General features: G+C 46.0%; 1 protein-coding gene across 6 annotated transcripts in view; it reads right to left on the minus strand.

Moving 5' to 3' along the window:
- Positions 1–25004, minus strand: part of SYCP2L (synaptonemal complex protein 2 like) — a 1177754-nt gene that overhangs the window by 375988 nt on the left and 776762 nt on the right. For all 6 annotated transcript variants that reach the window (XM_085606974.1, XM_085606977.1, XM_085606975.1 and 3 more), the window contains exon 24: positions 2074–2123. In XM_085606974.1, coding sequence (XP_085463100.1) covers positions 2074–2123 — 50 coding nt within the window. The remainder of the gene's footprint in view (positions 1–2073; positions 2124–25004) is intronic.

Raw genomic sequence — 25004 nt, forward strand, 5'->3', positions numbered from 1 at the left:
GGGCCTAGCGCTGTGATGGGTTTCCTTCCATGTGAATGCTGCCCGACCCTTGGTACATGTATGATGTTGGTCGATCCCAGTACCTGTGGTGGCAAGGGGAGGTGGTAGTGGAGAAACAGGGAAAAGAATTCCTCTGTTAATGGGTCGGGCCCTGCCACACTAGGCTTCGCACGTGGGCTTGAAGTTTGAGTCTAGACTGCACAGGCAGCTTGCAGGGAGGCTGTATGGACACGCCATCTTAGGCAGAGACTCAGCCTGGCTGTCTGGTTCTGCACGCCTTTTAATCTGTGCTTTTACAGGGATGCCGCAGTACGTTCTTTCACAAGAACCCAAGTGTGGTGGCTCAACGGTACCTGTTTACTCTGTGGTTACTTTGAAGGAGATACCTGATCTTCAAAAGCACAGTTAAAATTTTTTTTTTTTAAACGCAATAGCGTTCGTGCTTGCCCTGGAAGGACTCATAGGAGTTGTTCCAAGCTAGGTTGAGCTGACTACATATATGCCGGTCAGACCTAGAGCCCAGAGCTACCACGTTTAGGTGAAAAAACAATGATGAATTTTCACTTAGGTGAACTATCAACCACGATGAATTTTGGCAAAAAGATGACCCACACAGAGTATCTAATCATAACCAGGCAGCCGTGGCACCCGCGCAAACACGATGCATTTTGGCAAAAAGGTGACCCACGCAGAGTATCTAATCATAACCAGGCAACCGCGGCACCCGTGCTTTACTTTTAACATTAAAAGTAAAGCGCGGATGCCGCAATTATACCAAAGGTAAAGAAATAGATGTTTTTTCTATTACTTTAGGTATAATAGCGGCACCCGCGCTTTACTTTTAATGTTAAAATTAAAGCGCGGGTGCAGTGATTAGAACGTCATCGCGATCACGATCGCTGTGAGAGCGAAAGTGATCGCGATGACGCTCTCCTGAGTGCTGCTGGCTGGCCTAGCGCATGGCGGCTGCGCGCGTGCACGCTCACATGCACGCAAGCGCTAGGCCAGCAAGCAGCACTTAAAAAAAGCGCACATACAAAATGTCTCTCCGAGGCAGCGCATGCGCTGGGCTCAGCGAGACCTAAAAAACGAATTACACTGTAGTTCACTATCAGGAAATGTCACACACACCAGGATATGTCCAACCTTTCACATACACTGCACTCTTCCCACAGGGGTACCATGAGCCTACCTTATGGGTGACTCACATGTGATAAAAGGGAAGGTTAGGGCCTGTAAAGTGGGAGCACTTGCCAGGTCGACATGGCAGAAAACATTGCGCGTAGAGACTGCAGTGGCAGGTCTGAGAACTTTTTGCAAGGCTGCTTGTGTGGGTGGCACAATGAGTGCCTCGGGCCCACTAGCAGCATTTGATTTACAGGTCCTGGGCGCACACAGTGCGCAGTGCCAGGGACTTAGTAGTAAATCAAATAAGCCAATCAGGGAAACACCAATCCATAATAACAATTTATATAGAGAGTATATGCACTTTAGCACTGATCAGCAGTGGTAAAGTGCCCAGAGTCCTAAAACCAGCAAAAACAGGAGGCCCAAAAGCAAAAAAACTGTGGATAAACCCACTGCAAAAGCCAGGTCTAACACTCCTATGGAACCCAAACCATGGTGAGTGGAGGCAGACAGCAAAAAAAACAGATCGGAGCTGGGGGCTGTTTTCAAGGTGACTACGCTCGGAAAGGACATTGAGTGAGACTGGCCTGTAGGGCCATAAGTGCTGATCTGACAGGACAACAAGTAGACCAGCATTTTGGCTGCTTGTGTACCTATGTTATGGTCTGTTGGCAAGGTTTTACTGTTGATTTCCTAGATACTATAAATATTGCTTGCAGCAAACTCATCTCCTTGCAGTCTCCCAAGTACAAATGCATGCAGTTTCCGTACCTATGAAGAGCATCTTTACAAGTATAAAACTGTCCCGATTTGCAAATGTGGGTCACTTTTTTGAACTATCTGATTAGCTAATTCGGGTCATTTTTATTGTGGTTTAAGGCCTAGTTTGTGTGCATCATCCTCAATGTTGAGAACTACAAATAAAATAAACCAAAATCATATTACCTCTTTGACGAGCCTGCCTGGCCCAGTATTTTCTGCTTTGCTTCGCTGACCTAGAACAAACAAGTGCAAACGTTTATAACCAGGAAAAAACTAGAGCATGTCACCACAAAACACTATGATTTCTTCATTTTGCAGAAGATTCCTTCCAATCTCGGAGCTGGATCCTTTTTAAAATGTGGGCATAATGTTGTTTAACATGTATACTTTTTTAAAATATCCGTGAAATCTAGTTAAGGTTGCGCCCTTTATTTATTACAAATGGCGGTAGAAATGATACAGTTCATCTGACAAAAAACTATAGGCCTGGTTTTCACCATAGAAATGCAATACATTGTGGCAATTCGCTTTTATGGGCCATGGCTGTTTTTTAACGTCAGGACAAGTCTGCACAAACCGTCACTTGGTACCGCAGAGATAATGTAAACAACTTGTTTTCGGGTTAGTTGCTCCACGTGATTTATTTCTTGGGTAGGAATTTACATCCTTTTGTTCTGCCAGTCCCTTTTAGCAAGGGTTCCGTTTTGTTAATCCCGCTAAAAATTGTATTATATTTGTAATTTTGTGCATAGTATTTTGTTGTGTGATCAAATTACTTTCCCATTTTAAAGCAAAAACATTTGCAAAACATTGGCTGAACCTAGTAGGACAGGACCCTCAAATACGTCTAGTTTAAGTCGAACAGCGAGGCTCTCCTTGCTTACAAAATGCCAGTCGCTTATGACTGTCAGTTTGGTTCTCAGTTAGCAATGGCGGAGATCAGCCTTACCAAAACCTCTATTGTAAGTGGATTGACTACATTTGTTAAAAACCAAGTGTTTCAGTTTACACCTCCATAAACAATGGGAGCACTCCTGAGTCGTACTGAGGAACCATTTAGGGATCGTATAATGTCAAATTGGACAGTGGTTTAGGAGCGCAACCATTTGAAACAAGTATTTACAATGCAATAGGTCTCGCATTTACGTTAGTTTGAGTTATTGGCATTGTAAATGGTAATGCCTTAGATTTATGTTTTAAAAACCAAAACATAAATAAAAGGCATTGTCATTTACAATGCCAATAGCTCAAACTCGCGTAAATGTGAGACCTATTGCATAGCAAATGCTTGTTTTGCTCGCTCTTCAGGCCTGAGGGGGCTCCCAGCCCCGGAGAGCCAGCCTGCCGGGGAGGCCTCATCCACACCCCCAAATTTACATCGTGGGCCTTACCATCTGAACCTCGATGCTCAAATGAATTGTGGCAATAAGACTTTTTTGCACAAACTTTATGGACGAACAATGACGCAACTTGCTTCCCATGTTAACCTCATTCACTATTTCATGCGAATTTCAACATGGCACCTACTATGAACCTCCCCAAAATCTATTCAGCGCTTGGTCGAGCTTTCCAATTCTGCAGTGTGCAACTTCCTTTCCAGGTAGACAATTGATGGGAAACACATTAAAAATCACCCGAGAAAAACCCCACAAAAAAAGCAGATGCTGTCAGAACAAACAAGTACAAATAAAGCATAACATTACCGACCCAAAAGCTGTGCTCCATTGTTTTTATACACCTCTTTGTTATGATGCAAGCCCAGCACTGTAAAATGCGTCTAAAAAACGACTGGTGCAAGCCTCACTTGTGCTAGATTGTTCTTACAGCTCTTCCTTTGTGTTCTGTTTTTAGCGCTGTCTTAGCCTACCAGGACAGCGGGCTGTGGAGGCTGTTTTCAGTCCGTGCTCGGCTGTCCATTCCAGCTTTGAAATAAGTTGACAGCCAGGCACAAGCTGCCCCCATCCCGGACAAGAGATTCTTAATTCATGTACTTGTGTGCCTAGAGCTGCGCAGCGGGCGGTGCCTCCATCCTGTTCATAGTAACAGCGATGCCAGGCCCTGAAGAATCCATAAATAACTTCCCTTCTTACAAAGCTGCTGCCTCGTTTATTGACACCCATCAAGACTGCAACAGAAGCTCTAGGCTAGAAGGGAATGCAGGAGACTGGTTTGCACTGAGTACCTGCTTAATGTGAAAAGTAGCTGCTGTGTTTGCCGGAGCAGCTTCACGGTGCCCATGGCATGCAGTGTGGGGGGGGTGCATATCGCCGGCCCAGAATACATGAAAATCAAAGCTCCCCCCCTTTAGGAGTGTTAAAATCAGTGCTTTAAATGGGCCGGCATGACTGAAAATATCATTTGAGCCCTTGCTACAAAAAAAAAAAATGTCCAGAGCTCATACCGTTTGAAGTCCCTCATTACCCTCCTCCGTGCTGGTATAAACAATAAACACTGCTAATGATAAAAAAAATAATCACTTGTTTTACTTTCCCTAGTGCAGAAAAGTCTAGTTTGCCTCCTTTAAGAACCCGGAGTACAGACAACCACTGAGAACGCGCAGCAACACCCAAGGGAAGCAGAACATTCGACAGGATGAAACCAAATCGCGGGTGGAACTACAGGGTTTAGCATGCCATTTCCGGGGAAAAATAAAGCGAACTTTTTCACGTTGGCAAATGTACTACCGCTACTGAATGATTTTTTTTCTTTAAATGAGCTTTGTAGCAATTCTAGTGTACATTAAAGCATTTACACTTACTTACATAAACAACCTTCACCAACTTAGATGAAGGTTCAACTAAGCAAGGCGCTCCTGAAACGGCAGCCACGATTAAAGTATATTCACGGACACCTCACTAGCAATTAAAGTTTCTCCCAAGTATTTAACAAGACTTAAAGGTATTGTTTATTTTTTAAACATAAAAATGGGCGGCGTGCTGAAACAAAGTGCAGCGCCTGTGTTGTAAATATAGAAGAGGGTGCCACGTTAAAAGAAAGCATGGCGCCCGTGCACAGTAATTAAGCAAGTAACAAAGTGCTCTTTCGTGATGTTATGCAACACTTCTGAGGGATTCACTTTGTATTGTTGTGGGCAAGCAGAGAGTTGTACAATAAAATGTGAAGCCCTTCTCTTTGTGCTAATCTTTAAAGTACTGGTAGATCCCCTTTGAGCCTGGCTCTGTAAATGTAGGTGTGCCTGTCGGATTAGGCAGCCTAATTTTAGCATGCTTTTGCATGGCAGCAGCCCATGTCGTCTCAAGCTGGAGATCGCAGTGCAGTAAGCCAGCAGGTAAGTGTTAGGCAGCGATGAGCTCCCTAACGTCTTGCTGTGTTTTCACCCTAGCAGAGCCCTCCTTCATCCGCCTGGCTCCACTGCTCTTCTGCAACGATGGCTCAGGCTGCAGCCTGCTGGCTAAATGAAAGAGAGGGGGAGCCAGAGCTGAGACAAAGGATGGAGGAGAAGAGTCTAGAAACATGTATACTGTAGCGTTTCTGAAAAGCGCAAACTATGTTTCATTTAAAAAAACAAAAAAAGACAGTCCCTAGCATAGCATACAAAGACACGAAAAAATAAGACGGATAGAAGGGAAGAGTCTAGAAACGTATACTGTAGCGTTTCTGAAAAGCGCAAACTTTTATTTTATTTAAAAAACAAAAAAAGACGGTCCCTAGCATCACGTACAAAGCCATGAAAAAAAATAAACCGTAAATGAAGCGGCCAGAAAGCGAACCCATTAACTGCAAATCAGCATGCTGGGCTGCCAAAAACGTAAAACAAAGTTCCCCTGAAGCACACATCAAACAGAAAAGAAAATGAAAACCGTACTTGGGCGTTACTGCTTCCGGACTAAACGGAAGTCAGTATCTGATCAACAGCCAGTTAAAAACCAGAAAACAAAAGGAATGCCAACGTTAAACACATGGTAAGCAGCAGGACATATTAGCCGCCAATAGGCGGAGTTTCACTCAACATATAGATTACTTTAGGTCTCGAAGAGACAGCGCATGAGCTACCTAGGCGAGACCTAAAAAGGCAGCCGTTCCAATGATGGTTATCAGAAGAGAGCTCACACATCTCCTCCATAGGTTCCACTGGATTGTATCCAGTAGAGGAACCATATTAAGATCTCAGCACAACTTAAGGTCAATGCTAGTATGCATACCAAGTCAATTATGGAACTATATGAACATGTAATTTAGATGCCTATTTTGTTGCCAGTGCTTCCCCTTAAATCGGACTATAATAGATTTAACCCAGTTGACCACTGAGCATGAAGCTTCAAATAAGTTCAGAATTTCCATTAGTCTCTTCCATGCCTACTGGACATTGATATATTGAGTGTTATTTCTGTGCTTTTTTGAGGTTTTAATTTCTAACCAATAGCACCTCTTCGAATCAGTCCTGCGTTTCTGAAAAGCGCAAACTATGTTTCATTTAAAAAAACAAAAAAAGACAGTCCCTAGCATAGCATACAAAGACACGAAAAAATAAGACGGATAGAAGGGAAGAGTCTAGAAACGTATACTGTAGCGTTTCTGAAAAGCGCAAACTGTTTTATTTAAAAAACAAAAAAAGACGGTCCCTAGCATCACGTACAAAGCCATGAAAAAAATAAACCGTAAATGAAGCGGCCAGAAAGCGAACCCATTAACTGCAAATCAGCATGCTGGGCTGCCAAAAACGTAAAACAAAGTTCCCCTGAAGCACACATCAAACAGAAAAGCAAATGAAAACCGTACTTGGGTGTTACTGCTTCCGGACTAAACGGAAGTCAGTATCCGATCAACAGCCAGTTAAAAACCAGAAAACAAAAGGTATGCCAACGTTAAACACATGGTAAGCAGCAGGACATATTAGCCGCCAATAGGCGGAGTTTCACTCAACATATAGATTACTTTAGGTCTCGAAGAGACAGCGCATGAGCTACCTAGGCGAGACCTAAAAAGGCAGCTGTTCCAATGATGGTTATCAGAAGAGAGCTCACACATCTCCTCCATAGGTTCCACTGGATTGTATCCAGTAGAGGAACCATATTAAGATCTCAGCACAACTTAAGGTCAATGCTAGTATGCATACCAAGTCAATTATGGAACTATATGAACATGTAATTTAGATGCCTATTTTGTTGCCAGTGCTTCCCCTTAAATCGGACTATAATAGATTTAACCCAGTTGACCACTGAGCATGAAGCTTCAAATAAGTTCAGAATTTCCATTAGTCTCTTCCATGCCTACTGGACATTGATATATTGAGTGTTATTTCTGTGCTTTTTTGAGGTTTTAATTTCTAACCAATAGCACCTCTTCGAATCAGTCCTGCATTTCTTTGCCTCACTCTCCTGAGAGCCAAGCACTAAAATGTGTTTATAGTCCAAGGTTGGAAGTCCACGGTACAATTGACACAGTTGGACACAGCAAATTCCGACTGTCCCAGAACAGATCGCCGTGAACTAGGTGTTTCACACCAATCCTGGGTGTTCAGAACATCTACAACATGGCAGGAGTCACATGGGAGACATGTTTTGTTCTAAATGACAAGATAGCATGTTCTCTTGACTATGTTGTACTTTGGACAAGTAGATGGATTATTTCCCAAATAACTTACAGCAACACAAAACCCCTTCACACTTCTTCCACAGAGGCACTCGTTGCTGCAAAGGCAAAACACATTATAGAATTTGAATGCATTACTGGAAAGGTTTTGATTTTAGACTCAAGGTTGCAATGAAATAAACCCCAAAGCTCAACTTGCATTAGAGGCATAGATTCCAAAGAAAGAATGCTGTGAAAGCATTTATAGGTTGGAAAAAAATGTGGCTAATGTTCCTTGATTTCTTTAAATAGTTTTCAGTGCAAAACAAACGTTACATAAAAAAACCTCGATTACTACAAATCGGTGCAATGTCTTGCCTCCCTGTTCAGGTAAGAATTAGCAGGTCTTTCCTATTTCAAGTGAGAGGGTTTCTTATGGTTGAGTGAATGACTATGAGAGTGTGTGAATGGGTCAGCATTTAGATGGATGAGAGAATGTTATGTTATTTGGTTCTTGGTATAGTGCACATCTTGGCCCTGGAGGGACATCTTGGCACTGTGGCAAGTAGGTAGATGAAACAAACAGAACCAATATTAGAACAACCAGGTTTTGAGGTGTTTCTTCAAACCGGTCCGACTGGTACATGCACGGGTGAACAGGGGGAGTCTATTCCAGTGGCACTGGCCGAGGTAAGAGAAGGCTGAAGAATGTTTAGCTGTGTGGATGCATTGTGGACAAAAAATAAGTTGATTTGTAGATCTTACATTCCTGTTCGGGAGTTACATAGTGAGTCAATCCTGTAAATATTTTGGACCCAACGGAGGTTTGTAGGTCAGACAGAGCAGTTTGAAGAGCGCTCTCTTTCGGATGGGCAGCCAACGTAGGGCTCTAAGCATAATGGTTAGATAACTGAATGAGGGACTAAGCGCACAGATAATTGGTGGGTGACAGTGCATAGATAAATGATAAGTGCATGGATTAATAATAGGCATATATCTGGATCAATAGTAGTACTTTTGATAGTGTTCCTGCATTGCATAGTATTGTATAAGATTCCAGCATTGTATAGGACTGTTGCATTGCACAATACAGCAATGCTCTGCTGCACAGTTTTGCATTGTATATTATTGTTGAACTGCAAACAACTACCCTCCAGAGCACTGTAACTAATGGCGGCAGCAGGGAAGGATAAAAGCAGCAGCTGCCAGAGGCAGACCATGAAATGAAATGAAATGAAATGAAATCAGACTTATACCGCGCAACTTAGCCCAATGGGCGTCAAGGCGCCTAACCGAGATACAATCAGCAAAATGAGTAACAGTTGCTTATTGATAAACTTTAGCAAAATACCATGTTTTAAGTGCTTTCTTAAAAAGAATCATGGAAGGTAGAACTTTCATCTCTAGTGGAAGGGCGTTCCACAACCGAGGAGCCACGTTGGAGAAAGCCCTACTTCCCCATCTAACTTTCTTGAAGCGGGGGACTACCAGTAGGTTCATCTCTGCAGAACGAAGAGATCTGCTGGGTAAATACCGAGTTAAAAGAGAACCCAGAGCATTAGAGGGAGTAGCCCTTAAAGCTCCAAACACCAAAATTAGCATTTTGAAGGAGATCCTATACTGGATAGGGAGCCAGTGTAGGCTTTTCCCTGCTAAGGTGGCCGATGAATCAATAGGTGCCGCTAAGACAAATCTGGCAGCAGCATTTTGCACCACCTGGAGGCGCTGAATAAGGCCCTTGTTAATTTCCGCATAAAGAGTGTTACAATAGTCTAGTCTAGATCCGACCAGTGCCACCACGATCTGCATACGTGACTGAGGGGAAAGATAGTATACGATTCTCCTAAGAATCTTGATGACCCCCCAGCAGGTGGCGACTGTTCTATTCACCTGGAGAGTCATAGACAGTGAGGTGTCAAATATGACACCCAAGTTCCTGGCCGAGTGGGATGGAATAGGGCAGGTACCCAAAGAGGGGGGCCACCACTCATTAGACCAACAATCCTGATCCTTCCCAAAAATCAGGACTTCGGTCTTATCACCGTTCAACTTCAAGGAATTATGGATCATCCATTCGGAGACTGCTTGCATGCAGCTCCTAAAGTTGAACGCCGATAGATCCTTCGAGTGGGCCAGGGACACCATAATTTGGGTGTCATCAGCGTATGACACAACTTCCATCCCCTGCGATTTCACTAGCCTTGCCAGAGGGGCCACATAGATATTAAACAGGGTCGGACTCAGAGCCGACCCCTGTGGGACCCCACATTGCACGACTTTAGCAGGGGAAAGAAAGTCACCAAGCTTGACCCTCTGCTCCCTTTGGACTAAAAAGGAGGACAGAAGACTCAAGGCAGTGCCCCCAACCCCCAGCTCCCTCAGACGTGATGTTAAAGTCGAGGGAGAGAGGGTATCGAATGCCGCCGTGAGATCTAAAAGGACCAAGACAGTGGTCTGACCCTGATCCACCTTCATTCGGATATTATTTGTCACCATAGTAAGCGCCGATTCGGTGCTATGGCACCTCCTAAAGCCATGCTGGGAGTCATCTAGATATCCAGAAGCATCTAGGAAGGCCGACAAATGATGATTCAGGTGGAGCTCCAGCATTTTCGCAGGTGCAGGGAGCAAGGAAATGGGACGGAAGTTTTTAAGTATTTCAGGATCAAGAGTAGGCTTCTTAAGCAAGGGCTTCACAATTGGCTTTTTCCATATTGTCGGAAAGACCCCCTGTGTTAAGGCGCCGTTCATCACCTCCATCAAGGGGGGTAGCAAGGTATCTCTGCATGCTTTCAGCACTGTCAGAGGACAAGGATCTAGAGGGGAGGCCGATTTTATTTTACTCAAGAGAAGATCCATCGCCTCAGAAGATAACAGTGGGAAGCAGGAGAGAGTCTTAGGGGGATCCAAGGTCCGAACTTCCTGATTTACCAAAGCCAGGGGTAGTTGGGGGTCCAAGGCACTCCTCTGAGCTTCCAGGGCAGTATATATGTCCTCGATTTTATTATGGAAGAAGTCTGAGATTTTATTACAGAGCACTTGAGACCCCACCACTGGGTCGGGCATTTGAAGAGAACAAAGGGACTCCACAATTTTAAATAGCTCCCTGGGTGAAGAAAGGGAGGCAGTGAGATTGGTGAAAAACTCCTGCTTTTCCTTTGTTAGTGTAGCCTTATATTCTCGCAGCAGGCGCTTATGTGCCTTGCCTTCAATAGGATCCCAAGATTTTCTCCAACTTCTCTCCTGTCTCCTACAGTTCTGCCTCATAAGTCTTAGTGTCTCAGAGAACCAAGGGGCAGAGGGGTTGCGCCTTGCTGAATATCGGAGAGAAGCGGGAGCTAATGCATCAACCGCTCTAGTAATGGAATTAGCAAGTACTTGTGCCGCTTCCTCCACTTCCCCGAGAGGGAAAGACGACCCATCCCCTATAAAAGGAGAGAGGGAATCATTGGTAATATTCCTGAAGTTCCTTTTAAGTTGTTTATTGCAGGGATTCCTTCTGGGCGCACAAGCTAAGGAAGATGTTAGTTCCAGGGGTACTGCCAAATGGTCAGACCAGGATAGACGAATAGGGAGACCAACTGACAATCTCAGGTCACTGGAAAATACCCCATCTAGGATATGGCCAGCTTGATGAGTAGAAGTACTGACCAGTTGAGTGAAGCCGCATGCGTTAAGCGAGTACACCAGGGCATGAGTATCCTTAGACCCCATATCTTCTAGGTGGAAATTTAAGTCCCCGAGTATAGTGGAGGAAGACCTACCAAAATAGGGTTCCAACATTCTGAACAATTCCCCACTAAAATTGGATCTGGGTCCCGGAGGTCTATAGATGAGGATGCCTGTGAAGGATAGTGACGGGGAACCAGAGATCGAGAAATACAGGGCTTCAAAGGAATCCGAAGGCTCGGATAGGGCCTTGATACTACAAGTGAATGAGCTTTTAAAAAGAATAGCCAGCCCTCCCCCTCTACATCTAGTTCTATCCAGTCTATGCAGTGCATAGCCTTCCAGGATAGCCAACAATAGATCATGCCCTGAAGACTCCGATGCCCATGTTTCAGTTATAAACACCCAAGACGGATCCCTAGCAGTCACAAAATCAAAGAACGCAATGTTATTTCTGATCAATGATCTCGCGTTAACTAGGAACCCACTTCCCAATGGACGTGTATTGGGCGGAGCATGAGGGGTATGATTAACCTCATTATTAGGGTCAAGAGCCGACCAACTGGCCTTACAGATGTGACATTCTAAGGAGCAGAGTAGACCATTGGGCGAAAAGCGATGATGGCAAGGCGATGACCGGGGTTTCAAAGCCAGTAAATCCTGCAGGGTATACATAAGCTTTACCTGCCCCTTCACATGCAGCACTTCCTCAGGCGCGTCCTCAGCGCGGACGGGCGCAGACGGGCTGAACTCTGGCGTAACTCCGGCGACCCCGCTGCGCGAGACCGCTGCGCGTCATCATGACCCCCTTATATAGACGTCTAGCGTCCTTGTGACGACTAGCCCGTCGAGACTCCAAAATGGCGCCGCCAGGCGTCCGAGTCACACCCAATACACACCCAAGATGGCCGCCAGAAGAGCCTCCGCGTCCCGGTGAAAGGGGCCCGCCAAACAGCGGTGAAGAAACCTTTTATAGTGCAAGTGAGGGCCAGCGATTAAAAACAAGGGAACAAGAACGAAAAATGAACACAAATGCAAAACAAGGTAGGTTTAAAAGCCGCTCCTAAGCAACTACGCAAAAGCGCTATGCAGGACCACTTCTTAGGTGTTAGCGGAAGAAGAGATTGGGATCCAGGCGAAGGAAGGGCCTAATAGAAGCTGTGCCCCCTGCTGCAGACAGCCTGAAAATGAAGAAAAGTAATACTTATTTCCTTTATGTTCAAGAAAAGAACGGAAACACTCATACGTGTAGGTTTCGATGCCCATCGAAGTATTTTGAGTCTGACCAGACCTTGTAGAGATCTCCCAACAACATAAATGATCATCATTTGATAAAGTGCTTGGTAATAGCTCACTATTTTGATACAATAAGGGATTGTACCACAATGATTGAAGGGGTGTTGTGAGAAGTTGGTCTGATATGTAGTGCTCACTATTCTAGTGATCACTGTGTATCATTCCAAACGACCCTTATTGATGATTGGTTGTAAGTCAACCTTATAGACCAGCTATCCTAGTAGCGTGGATACGAGCAGTCTTTAGGCTAAACTCTAGAGGGCGTGTTAAGCCAGCTGTTTACCATCACATATACCCCTTGAATACCAAGTGAAAGGACACCACACAAGTTGTTATGAAAATAAAGGATATTTATTTATAACAAGACTACCCTGGCTCTTTATGGGTCAGGGAGCTAAGCACACTACAAAACTTATGAAAATACTTCTGGTTGCACAATTTACACAAGTGCCCGAAGGGCACGAAACCATTTACACTGCAAGTGGAATGGGAAAGGTTGGATAGTTTAAAGTTACTGATTCTGGAGGAATCCGATCAGTGGGACTAAACGAAAAAGGAACTGGACACTTGTAGAGTGAACCTACGATGGAGCACCGAGATGTTCGAGTTACCTAGCCCCGAGGCTGCGGCTGCGTGGGGTTCAGCAAGATGTCGGGAGTCCTCGTTGTAGTCTCAGGAGCCTGAAAGAAGAAGTTGGTGGCAGGCGACCAGTGTCGATGTTCAGAGAGATCCAAGCCTGGATCGGTGATGAAGGAAACCTGAAAGCAGAGGGGACTCAGTTCTCAACCGCTAGCCAGCGATCGTGTGGGTACCAGGAAGGTACCGGCTGAAGTCACCTCGACCAGGTGAGTGGATGACGTCGGACTCGGCTGTTCCTTGGACCAGGAGGCGCGGCGGCGACCCGGAGGGAGGGCGAGCTGTCCCACGAAGGTGTCTGCTGTGGATGATGCTGGGCCCAGGAATGGGGCAGCAGGTTTTGGCAGTGGCAAACCCACGTGGTGGAGTCAAGATGGCGTCGGGAGTGGACCAGGAGGGTCCGAGGTACTCCTCCGTTGAAGGGGGAGCAAGAGCCAGTCTGGAGCAACCAGACCAGTGATGAAAGTCTGTCGTGGTGCGTCGTGAAGAGGGCCACAAGCCGGTCGGCGAGTGGTCGGACAACGCAGTGAGCAGTAAGGAGCAGAAGGGCCCGCACGCAGATCTCGTGGATGCTGGGGAGGCAGACTTCGGTGCTGGAGCCGCTCAGGGTTAGGGCTTCTCAAACCCTAGGTGCACTCACTCGAGCGTCCCTCGGTGGGCGTGCTAGATAAGCGTCGTGCAGGTTCTGACGATGGCCGGTCCCGCAGGTCTCGTCACACCTGCGAATCTCAGCTGGGCTGATGATGTAGGTAGAGGTCAGAGATGGCAGGGAACCCGGGTCTCGTCGAGCTGGGCAGTCTTGATCCGTGGGAGAGACGTACAGCAAACCGCAAGCGCTTAGGTGGTGCCTGCTGGTGCAGGGTGGCTACTCCTTAGCCACAAGGGAGAGTCTTCAGAAATAGTCAAGAGTTCCTTTCGTGGAAAGTAGTTCAAGATTCAGAATTATCCAATTTGGGAAGGGGACTCGCTCCTACCTTTATTCTAAGAAAAGGGGCTGGCCCGTGACTAGGTCCTACCTATGGGTGGGGCCAGGAGGGGGGTGGTTACACCCCTATCCTTTGTCCGGCTTCGCCCCAGCTCAGGGGCAGGGTTGCCCCCGAAACTGGTTTGAGCCGGGCTATGCACAGTGAGCACCGGGGTGCCACTTGCAATCACCTTCCTTTCAGCCCTGCCTACCTGGGATACACAAACCCTGTCTGGGATGGTGCTAACACCGCCCTCGACAGGAAACCCTTTGTCCAAGCTCCCTCCGCTGGAAGGTCTCCCAGCAGCAGGAGGTCAGACTTGTGTCTGGTGGCAGCATCCATTTTGTGATGCTGAGGCTTGAGTCAACTTCTAACCGGGGTTCAAGGTTACTTCCATGTCGTGCCCCTCTAAAAGGGGGGAATGCTAACCTCGTCGCCAGAACTGGCGAGGGGTTCGTATCCCAATTCGTATGACACCTTACTCGACATGTGTGGGTGATGCGATGCCAAAGTTAGCAAATAACCGCAAGGATTATAATGCATGTTAAAGTAGTTGGCCCGCGTCACCATGGAACGGCTATTAGGACTTGGTTCCGCAAGCCGTCGACGGGCTCAGCTCACGCCAGAGCACCGTCCCACATGATTCCCAGCACTCTGCCTTCAGGATTGATAAGGCCTGCCATAGGAGTGACTGATAGGAATCCATGTGTCCATTTTAGGGTTAGGTGTAGGAATACTACACCTACAGCAACGGGTGATTACACCACTTTGCCCCAGCTGTCGTGCAGCCAGTTGTGTCAGATTTGGACGGCCATCCAAGGGTGGCATAATACATGCTGCAGCCCCTGGTAGGCCCTGGGTACACCGATGCCCTGGATACCTGTGGTATGCTGAGACAGGGACTGACAAGGCGGCCCAGTTCCAATTAGTGGATGCACCTAACGTACATGTGTGTTAATTTCGAGAGAGAACAGCTAGGCTGTGGGTCTGATTGGCAGGCCCACAGCCAGGGAAAGTCGTAAACCAATGAAGCAAAAGCAAAAATCTGGGTGATCATAGGATTGCAGACCCTACTCTCCTACATGACCCCCCCCCAAACTTTGGGACAATAAGCTAACCTTGACCAGGTGAGTCTTCTTGCTTTAAGTGGAAATACCTGGAGAGCCCATCTGCATTGCCATGATCAGTGCCAGGTCTATGCTCCACTGTGAAGTCCATCCCCTGTAGGGAAATGGACCACCTAAGTAGTTTGGGGTTTTCGCCCTTCATTTGATTTAGCCACAAGAGGGGCTTATGGTCGGTCTGAATCTTGAAGTGAGTGCCAAACAAGTATGGCATCAACTTCTTCAGGGCCCAAACCACAGCAAAGGCCTCCCTCTCAATAGCTGACCAATTCTTCTCTCTGGGGGTCAGCCTCCTGCTAATAAAAGCTATGGGCTGGTCATGACCATCAAAATTCAGTTGAGATAGAACAGCTCCCACACCCAACTCCGAAGCGTCTGTTTGGACAATGAATGGTTTGGAGTAGTCTGGACTCTTTAGGATAGGTGCTGTGCACATGGCCTGCTTTAGGTCATCGAATGCCTTCTGACAGCTTGCTGTCCACGGAACTTTTTTTGGCATCTTTTTACTTGTCAGGTCGTTTAGCGGGGTCACAATGGATCCATAATTTCTGACAAATTTCCGGTAATAACCAGTCAGGCCCAAGAAAGCTCGAACCTGAGTCTGGGTGGTTGGAGGAGCCCAGTCCTGGATGGCCTGTATTTTGCTCTCCAATGGCTGAACCTGGCCTCCACCTACAAGGTGGCCCAGGTATACAACCTGTGTCTGCCCTATCTGGCACTTAGTGGCCTTGATAGTGAGGCCTGCCTTTTGCAGGGCCTCTAACACTTTCCTCAGGTGGACCAGGTGATCCTCCCAGGTGGCGCTAAAGACAGCGATATCGTCCAGATATGCCGCACAGAAGTCGTCCAACCCAGTGAGAACTCGATTCACCAGCCTTTGGAAGGTGGCAGGTGTATTTTTCAAACCAAAGGGCATTACCACGAACTGATAATGCCCACCCGGGGTAGAAAATGCTGTTTTGGGCTTGGCCTCCACAGCTAACCTGATTTGCCAATACCCAGCTGTCAGGTCAAACGTACTTAAGTAGTTGGCCGAAGCCAACAGGTCGATAAGTTCGTCTGCTCTTGGTATCGGGTGGGCGTCAGTCTTAGTGACTGCATTGAGACCTCTGTAGTCCATGCAAAACCTCATCTCTTTCTTACCGCCCTGGGTGTGAGGTTTCGGCACGAGAACTACGGGACTAGCCCAGGGGCTGTCCGAGGGTTCAATGACTCCCAGCTCCAACATTTTCTGCACCTCTGTCTTGATGCAGTCTCTGACATGATCAGGCTGTCGATAGATTTTACTCTTTACGGGCAGACTGTCCCCAGTGTCGACCTCTTGGGTACACCAATTGGTCTGCCTGGGTGTCAGAGAGAACATATGTCGAAAGGATTGAAGAACCTGTTTACAATCCTTTTGTTGATGTCCAGAGAGGCTGCCACAAAAGACAACACCATCTACTGACCCATCGTCAGGGTTCTGAGAGAGCAGGTCCGGGAGAGGGTCACTCTCCTCCTCCTGTCCCTCATCTGTGGCCATGAGCAAGCCCATGCCCTCCCTGTCGACATATGCCTTGAGCCTGTTTACATGGAGCACCCGGTGGGGGCTCCGGGGAGTTCCCAGGTCTACCAGGTAGGTGACCTCTCCCTTTTGCTCAATGATCGTGTGGGGCCCAGACCATTTGTCTTTGAGTGCTGCTGGGGCCACTGGCTCCAGCACCCACACCTTCTGTCCAGGCTGGTACACAGTCAGGACAGCCTTTTGGTCGTGCCAAGCTTTTTGTAATTCTTGGCTCGCCTCAAGGTTTTTAGATGCCTTTTCCATGTACTCCGCCATCCGCGAGCGGAGACCGAGCACATAGTCCACAATGTTTGATGCCGGCTTTCTGAGAGGTCTCTCCCATCCTTCCTTTACCAAACAAAGGGGTCCCCTTACAGGATGTCCGAACAGAAGCTCAAAAGGGCTGTAGCCAACCCCCTTCTGCGGGACTTCTCTGTAGGCGAACAAGAGGCAGGGTATCAGGACATCCCATCTCCGCCTAAGCTTTTCAGGTAGTCCGTGAATCATCCCTTTTAGGGTCCTGTTGAATCTCTCAACAAGCCCATTGCATTGTGGGTGATAGGGTGTGGTGAACTTGTAGTTGACACCACACTCCTTCCACATTGCAGTCAGATATCCAGACATAAAGTTTGCACCTCTGTCTGAGACGACCTCCTTAGGGAAGCCCACTCTGGAGAACACTCCAACTAGGGCCCGTGCCACCACAGGTGCTGTAGTGGTCCTAAGGGGAATAGCTTCAGGATACCTGGTGGCGTGGTCCACCACCACCAGTATAAACTTGTGCCCTGATGCTGTCTGGGGTTCCATTGGTCCGACAATGTCGATCCCCACTCGTTCAAAGGGTACCCCCACCACCGGCAGTGGTATGAGGGGGGCCTTTGTCGTGCCACCTGACTTACCACTGGCTTGGCAAGTGACACAGGAGCGGCAAAACTCCTTCGTATCTTCGGACATGTGGGGCCAGTGAAAGTGTGAAACAATTCTGTCCCAAGTCTTATTCTGGCCTAAGTGACCTGCAAGGGGAATCTCGTGGGCCAAGGTAAGGAGGAAACCTCTCAGAGACAAGGGGACGACCAGCCTCCTGGTCGCGCCAGGCTTGGGGTCTCTTGCCTCGGAGTACAGGAGTCCATCGTCCCAGTACACTTTGTGGGTACCTGTGGCGTTCCCTGCAGCCTCAGCAGCAGCCTGCTGTCTGAGGGGTTCAAGTGAGGGGCAGTCTAACTGTGCCTTCCCAAGGTCTTCCCTAGAGGGTCCCCCTGAGCCCAGAAACTCAACCTGACCAGGTTCAAGCTCTTGTGGCTCAGTTTCCCTCAGTTCCTTAAGGTCAGCCTCCTCAGAGACTTGATCCACGACCTGGGGTAAGGGGGAAGGCGAGGCCTTACCCTTACTGCTCCTGTTCTTGGATGGTGTCTGGTCCGTTCTTCCAGGATCCAGCACCTGTTCAGTGGGGCATCTCTTGGCCTGTGACCTGGTCACAGCAAGGACATGTGCTGGCAAGCCTAACATTTCCATGTGAGTCCTCTGCTCCACTTCTGACCATTGTGACGTTTCCAAATCATTGCCCAACAGACATTCTACGGGGAGGTCTGAACTAACCACAACCTTTTTCGGGCCACTTACCCCTCCCCAGGAGAAATCAACAACTGCCATACTGTGATTGGTAGTGACGTTGCTGGCATTGGTCACTAGGTAATCGGTACCTAGCATGATCTGTCCAGGGTCCACAAAGTTAGGCGTCACCATGGTGACACTGGCACAAGTGTCCCTGTAGGCCTGAGCCACTTTTCCATTGATCAAAGGTGTCTGTCTGTATTTGCCCAAAGTATTGGGACTGGCATCAGGGAACATATCCATATCCCCTGTACAGACAAGGACGGCCTGAGTGAGGGTGCTGACTAAGTCGTCACTCCCCTCGGTTCCCAAGGTTAACCCAACTAATGCCTTGGGAGGCGCACTACCACTGCTGACTGTACTAGGGGGTGCAGGTGCCTTAGGGGCTGCAGTGGCAGGAGTTTGCCCTCCTTTCTTGGTGCACTCACTAAACCAGTGAGTCTTACTTTTACAGTATTGGCACCACCTTTTTGACTGGCCTTCTTGAGTCTTCTTCTGTGAAGCCTGACCCCCACCCTCTTTGGTTTGTTGGGGACCTGTCGAACACTTCTGGTCATTTTGTTCGTTCTTGTTACTACCCTTTTGGTCTGCTTTCTTCTGACCACCCTGGTTCTGATTCTGGTTCTGCTTGACCCTTGTTCTGACCCATCTGTCTGCCTTCTTTCCCAATTCTTGGGGAGAGGTCAGATCCGAGTCGACAAGGTGCTGATGCAACAATTGGTTCTGACAGTTGTTTAAAATCTGTTCTCGCATGATAAGATTGTACAATCCTGTGTAATCAGTAACCTTGCTACCCAGCAACCAGCCTTCCAAAGCCTTAGTGGCACAATCGACAAAGTCAGTCCAATCCTGAGACTGAATTTTCTGGGTGTCCCGGAACAGCAACCTGTACTGTTCCGTGGTTAAGCCGAACCCATCAATCAGTGTGTTCTTCAGGACTTGGTAGTTGTTCGCATCCTCAGCTCTAGTAGTGAGTTGCTTGTCTCGCCCTTTACCTTCAAAGGAGAGCCACAGTATAGCTGCCCACTGACTTTGGGGGACGCACTGGACAGTGCAGGCCCTCTCCAAAGCAGTTATCCACTTGTGGATGTCGTCCCCTTGTTTAAAGGGGGGCACTATTTTACTCAGGTGTCTAGTGTCTATACCCCTGTCTTTCTCTCTAATGAGAATGCTGCCACCAGTGGGATCTAACCCACTTAATTTCTGCTCTCGGGCTAAGGCAAGTCTTTCTTTGGCGAGGGCAAGTTCTTCCCGCTCGATCCTTAGATTGACTTCCCTCATCTTCGCTTCATGCTCCCTTCTCTGAGGGGACGTCATTCCTCTCTGAGAAGATGCCTGAGAGACATGTGTACGAACAGATCTGTTAGAGCCTCTGGAGAGAGACCTAGCTCGTCCGTTCCCAATGTTAGGCCTGCTTGAGCGTGGGGCCGGGGCTCCCCCAGTTCCATTCTCATGCCTGCTTAAGTTGGTCCTCGTAAGCCTGCCGACTACCACTGGACCTTTGTTTGCCTCGTCTCCTGATAACTCCTCCTCGTCTTCCTCCTCTGTATGGAGGTCGAGGTCTGGGTCACCAAGGGTTCCCTCTAAGGGAGGCATGTTCCCATCAGCATTGGGGGGACCTGTGTTAGAGGACCTCCTAGCATCGTACGTCTCTGAGAGACCTATCAGAAATGCGATGGTAGGGTTAGAGCCCTGGTTTAGCTTCCTGGAGGCACACAGTTGTCTCATCTCCTTGAAGCTAAGAGCTGCATATCGTGACACTGCTGGAGCAGAGTTTTCATTTAGAAAATTCAGGGGCTTTTGAAGCTCTAGTATGTTTATGCGTTTTATTAATTATTAATAAATAACAATTCATTATTTGTCTTGTGCAAGTGTGTTTTTATTAATCAATCCGTTTGTCTTAACATAAGAGAAAGTTACACGAGGGTTAGCATGCGTGTGCTGTTTCTGTTTTCTAAAAAATAACGTGCAAGTTTTCATGTTTAAACGTTGCTGTGTGCTGTTTATTTTGAGCACAAAACGCTGTCCGAATTAATGCTTTTTTATGTCGCGAGAGCTAGATAAATGCATACACATAAGGGTATTAGTGGGGTTAACACTGTTTAATCATTATGCTGTAGTAACGTTGTTCTTATTTCTTTTAATTGAGATGGTCTATTGTGGCCTATGGAGGCCTAGTCCATGATGGCTGATTTTGTGAGCCTGGCCTCGAGTGAATATGTGAAAGACGTGACGAGGGAGACCCCTGCTGGAAATGGTCCTGAAGTTGACTGACCATGGTCCTCGAATGAAAATTTTCCATGAGGACGCAGCAGTTTTGGAGGATCTCCAAAAAGAAATGGAACATCATGGGTAGCCTTGGGAGACAAAGAAGTTTTAGAAATGAACAATGAACTGTGGTTCGGCTGCCGAGGGAAGTTAAACAAATCGGATACTTTAATAGTATCTTGGTTCCTGTTCCGTGGTTCCGTCTTGTGACTTTTCCTGAGCGGAGATTTTCAGACGTAGCAATGTTACATTTCTTCCTTCTCGCTCTGCTCAGTGATTCAGTGTATTTTGCAAACTTTATGTGTGTTTCCATTGTAATTTTTACTATAAAAATTATTAGCTTAGGGAGGGACTTGCCACTTGCCATTTTGCCTTTGCCGCGTGAGTTTGCGTTGCTGAGGATCGATGCTGAGGACTTCGTCTTGAGAGACTTTACCGAGAGACTTGTCCTGACCCGTTCTGACACTTAGTTAGAATAGGTAACTATGAGAAATGATTTATTCTGATTGATTTTACTTTGACTAATTTTAGATAAAGCAATATAATTTAAACATGGTGTTGAATTTTCTTTCTTGTCAATTATTGGGTTTATATTTTTGATCATTATTGTATATGTTGTGTAGATTATGTTGTTGATTAGGACAGTCACAAAACCAGATCTGATCGACCTGATATCGATGCAGGGTGTTTAGGTGTTTTCTTTCCACAGGTTTATTGCTGGTAGAGTATTTGAGCGTGTGTTAGTGAAATGGGCCCTAGCGTATGATGAATGTATGTGCGTGTAACTGTGTGATTACTCTATCCGTGGTAGTGGGCATATTTTAGATACCCTGATCTCTATCAATTTCCTGGTAGCAGAGATTGATGGTTTTGATGGTTGTCTTGATCTGATAAGATTGCTTGTACATTAGCTTATTGATTATTGATTTTATTTTGTTGATATTGGTATATGTACTAATACTATATGTTGAAGTCGTCATGTTGAGTTATATGTAGTGCTTCTGGAACTTGGAAGCTGTTGTAGCAGTTCCGTAGTAGGGCAGAGGGAAGTATATGCTGCTCTCGGGAAAGACGGGATTGTAAGGAATAACGTGTGACAATTGAAGTTGCGCGTTCACATTGTCTGGGTTCGGAATCAGTGACATCGTCGTATGTTACTATTAGAATATATTTCTGGTATATAAGGAGTGTGTATCGTAGTGAAGGTTACCTTTGAAACTCTGGTTTTAAGTCCCAGGGATCCGTAAGGATTTTCGTTAAAGCTTATCGCGGGAGGAGTAATAGGTATTCTCTGAGCTTGTTTGAGGAACTGGGCAAAGTTGCTTAGTTAATGTATGTTATAATTCTGTAGTGGGACAGATTGTGCGCTGCTTCCCGAGAACAGGATTCTGTGTGCATGTACTATATTTTCTTGCATGAATGTGCGTGAATGTATATACATTTATTGATTGTAAGACTCTTTGGATAAGTCCTAGAGGAAACAGTTATGAGATGTATGAAAGTTGTTGACTCTTGAAAAATAGACTCTCTTTTACTATTCTGTGGTTAGCGAAGCAGACAATGGAGATGTTTTTATGTTGTAACTAATAGATTTTGTAGAAATTTTGACACGAAGTCTACTGAGAGATTTTGTAAAGGAGGGGTAGACGAGTGACAGTAGACAGGAGACAAGCGACTGCAGCGACTGTTGACGTCAGAAAGTCCGCGCTCTGATTGGATAGTGGATCAAAATAGTGTTCGCGCTAGGATTGGTGCGTTAGTGTGAGTCGCGCAGGGATTGGAAGAGCTGTTTAGTGACGTAGACGCTCCAGGATTGGTGCGTTAGTGTGAGTCGCGCTGCTATTGGTTGAGAAGTTCGTATTGTTTATTTATAATACGGAGAGAGTAGAGAGTTTTTGGTAAGCGCTAAAATGTATTACCAAGAGGAAAAAAAGAAAAAAACATTCTTTGGGAAAGTTAAAAGGTGGTTTACCAAGGATAAAGAGGTTAAAACGAGAGAGGGTGAGTTGCTACCTCCAGCGAAAACACCTGCATCCTTTATGGTTGCGAAATATGGATTACATACCTGTATATGGTTGCAGAATTGGGTTAGGTATACTAAAGAAGATGGTGTTTTAGCATTTCCAGAACATGGTTCATTTAATTTGGCCGTGTTGAGAAATTTACGGGAAAAGATGGTACATCTGGACCCGAAGCCAAGACCTACACAGTTCGAGGCTTTGGTGGAATGGGAAGAGGAAGTTCATGAGCGAGAAAAGCAAAGATCTGGAGGGTATTACAGGAATATGTTTGGGAGGAGACATGATCGTGAAACACATCATGATCGGATGAAAAGATGGCGAGATGTTAATATGTCAGAGGGATTATATCCTATGAGAACAATTGAAGAAGGAGCAGTTGGAGTTAATGAGTATGATGATGAGGTCTTAAATGACATGATTTACAAGAGACCACCTCCATATAGACCAGAACCAGATGAGAGTATACCAGTTGTTTCTCCGATAAGAGATACAGTCTGTATTATTGAGAAAGAAAAAGTGACACCTGAATCAAGAAGTAGTAGTTCTTTCAGGGAGAGAGAGAATCGAAGTAGTGAGGAAAATGCCAGAAAATTAGCAAAAACGACAACAGAATTGACTGAGAAAATTATGGAGTTAACGAAGAATCTAGAAGCTGTTACGGTGCCTGTAACAATAGGTCCGGTTATGCCTGTGTTTGACAAACAGAGAGCAGGTGAGAATGGACTGGTGATTCCATATGTTGGGAATAATCTGACAAATTCAGTTGGTCCTTCAGGAGATTCAGATAAAAGAGCAGAAAGAAGTGACCTGAGACAAACAAGACATGACACATGTAGTGAACTATTGGATGCTAGTGAACCTAGTTGTTCAGGGATGCCAATTTTAGAACCGCAGAAGAGAGTGGTTCCAGTGAGAAAAACTGCTGAAATAACAGTTGATGATTTGAATGATTGGATGAAGGTTCTTCAGAAAAAGGATAAGGATTCACAAGTTATTGATGTGGCTAGGTTACGTATAGAATTAGAAGAGCTTGTGACACGAACAGTTCCAACAGAAATCCTGAAGAGTCATCATGATGGTGAGCTGTTGTTTATGTGTAAAAGTATTACCTGGAGAGCGAGACATACACATGACAGGCTAAGAACAATAGCAAATGAGCAGGGAGTTGACATTGATAAAGTGAAAGCTTTACAGAAATCTTACAGGATGGATTTTACTGAGAAGGACATTGAAAATTTGAATGCTTCTGGTAGAACAGGACAGATTAAAGAAATGGTGGCATTATTGCGAAGATGGGGTGATGTGGAAAAGTGGAAGGATAGGTGGTATAAGAAAAGAGAGGAATCTGTAGATAGAACAACTTATTCAGCATTTCCAGTGAGAGAAAAGGAGAAACCAGTGGATAATTATCCTATGAGAGAAATACCTGGAGGAGGATATGTACATGTTCCATGGACCAGACAGGATATTTTATCATTTACGAATGATTTCCCTCGATTGAGAGAAAAGCCCGTCGAGTGGTATAGGCAGGTAGATAGGTTTGTGAAATTGTCAAAAGTGCTGTGGGTTGACCTGAATAGTCTGTTTGATATAATTGTTCCAGCAGACTTGTGGACTGAGTGTAAAATAGTTGTGAGTTGGCCTACTGAGGAGTATCCAAGAGATCCAAGAACAGGGGCACCAGATCCAGAGGTAATGAGAAAGTATGATCAGGTGATGGTATACCTGAAGAGTAAAGTTCCTCCAAAAGAGACAGACTGGGTTAAGATAGATCGAACACAACAGGAAGCAAAAGAATCAGTTCATGCTTTTTACGAAAGGCTGATACTGGCTTTTAAACAATTCAGTGGAGATGAACACCTGGGTGACAAAGATTTGAGTCACTTTGTATATAGATTTGTATATGGCCTTAGACCTGAAATTGGTGAGAGAATTCGTGAACACACAGTGGATTGGCAGAGTAAAAAAGTAGATGAGATCCTGAGACATGCAAAATACTTCAGTGATGAAATTGAAGCAAAACAAAGAAAGCTGAAAGAGAAAGCAATGTGGGCACAAGTGAAAGTTGCAGAAAGACAGGAAGCACAGTTAGTGGAACAGGCGAATAATCCAGGAAATAATAATGCAGGAAATAGACCCAGATATGCAGGAAAAGGAAAAGGAAGTCTTGAGGAAGCGAAGAAAAAGTTCCCTTGTCACAACTGTGGCCAATTGGGGCATTGGAGATCAGAGTGTCCTAATCCACCATTAGTGAGTAATGAGAGTAAACCTTTAAATCAACAGGTGCAGAACCAGAATGAAGGAAATAACCAACAGCAACAACAGAAAGTTGTGAGACAGCAGAGTCAAGAGCCAAAACCGCCCTTGCCGCAGAATAGAGGGTTACAAAAGTATAATCAGGATTCAGGATTCTACAATGATGAGCAGGTAAACAAACCAAGACGTTCTA

This window comes from Triturus cristatus, chromosome 5_2 (genome assembly GCF_964204655.1).
Source record: "Triturus cristatus chromosome 5_2, aTriCri1.1, whole genome shotgun sequence".
Lineage (NCBI taxonomy): Eukaryota > Metazoa > Chordata > Amphibia > Caudata > Salamandridae > Triturus > Triturus cristatus.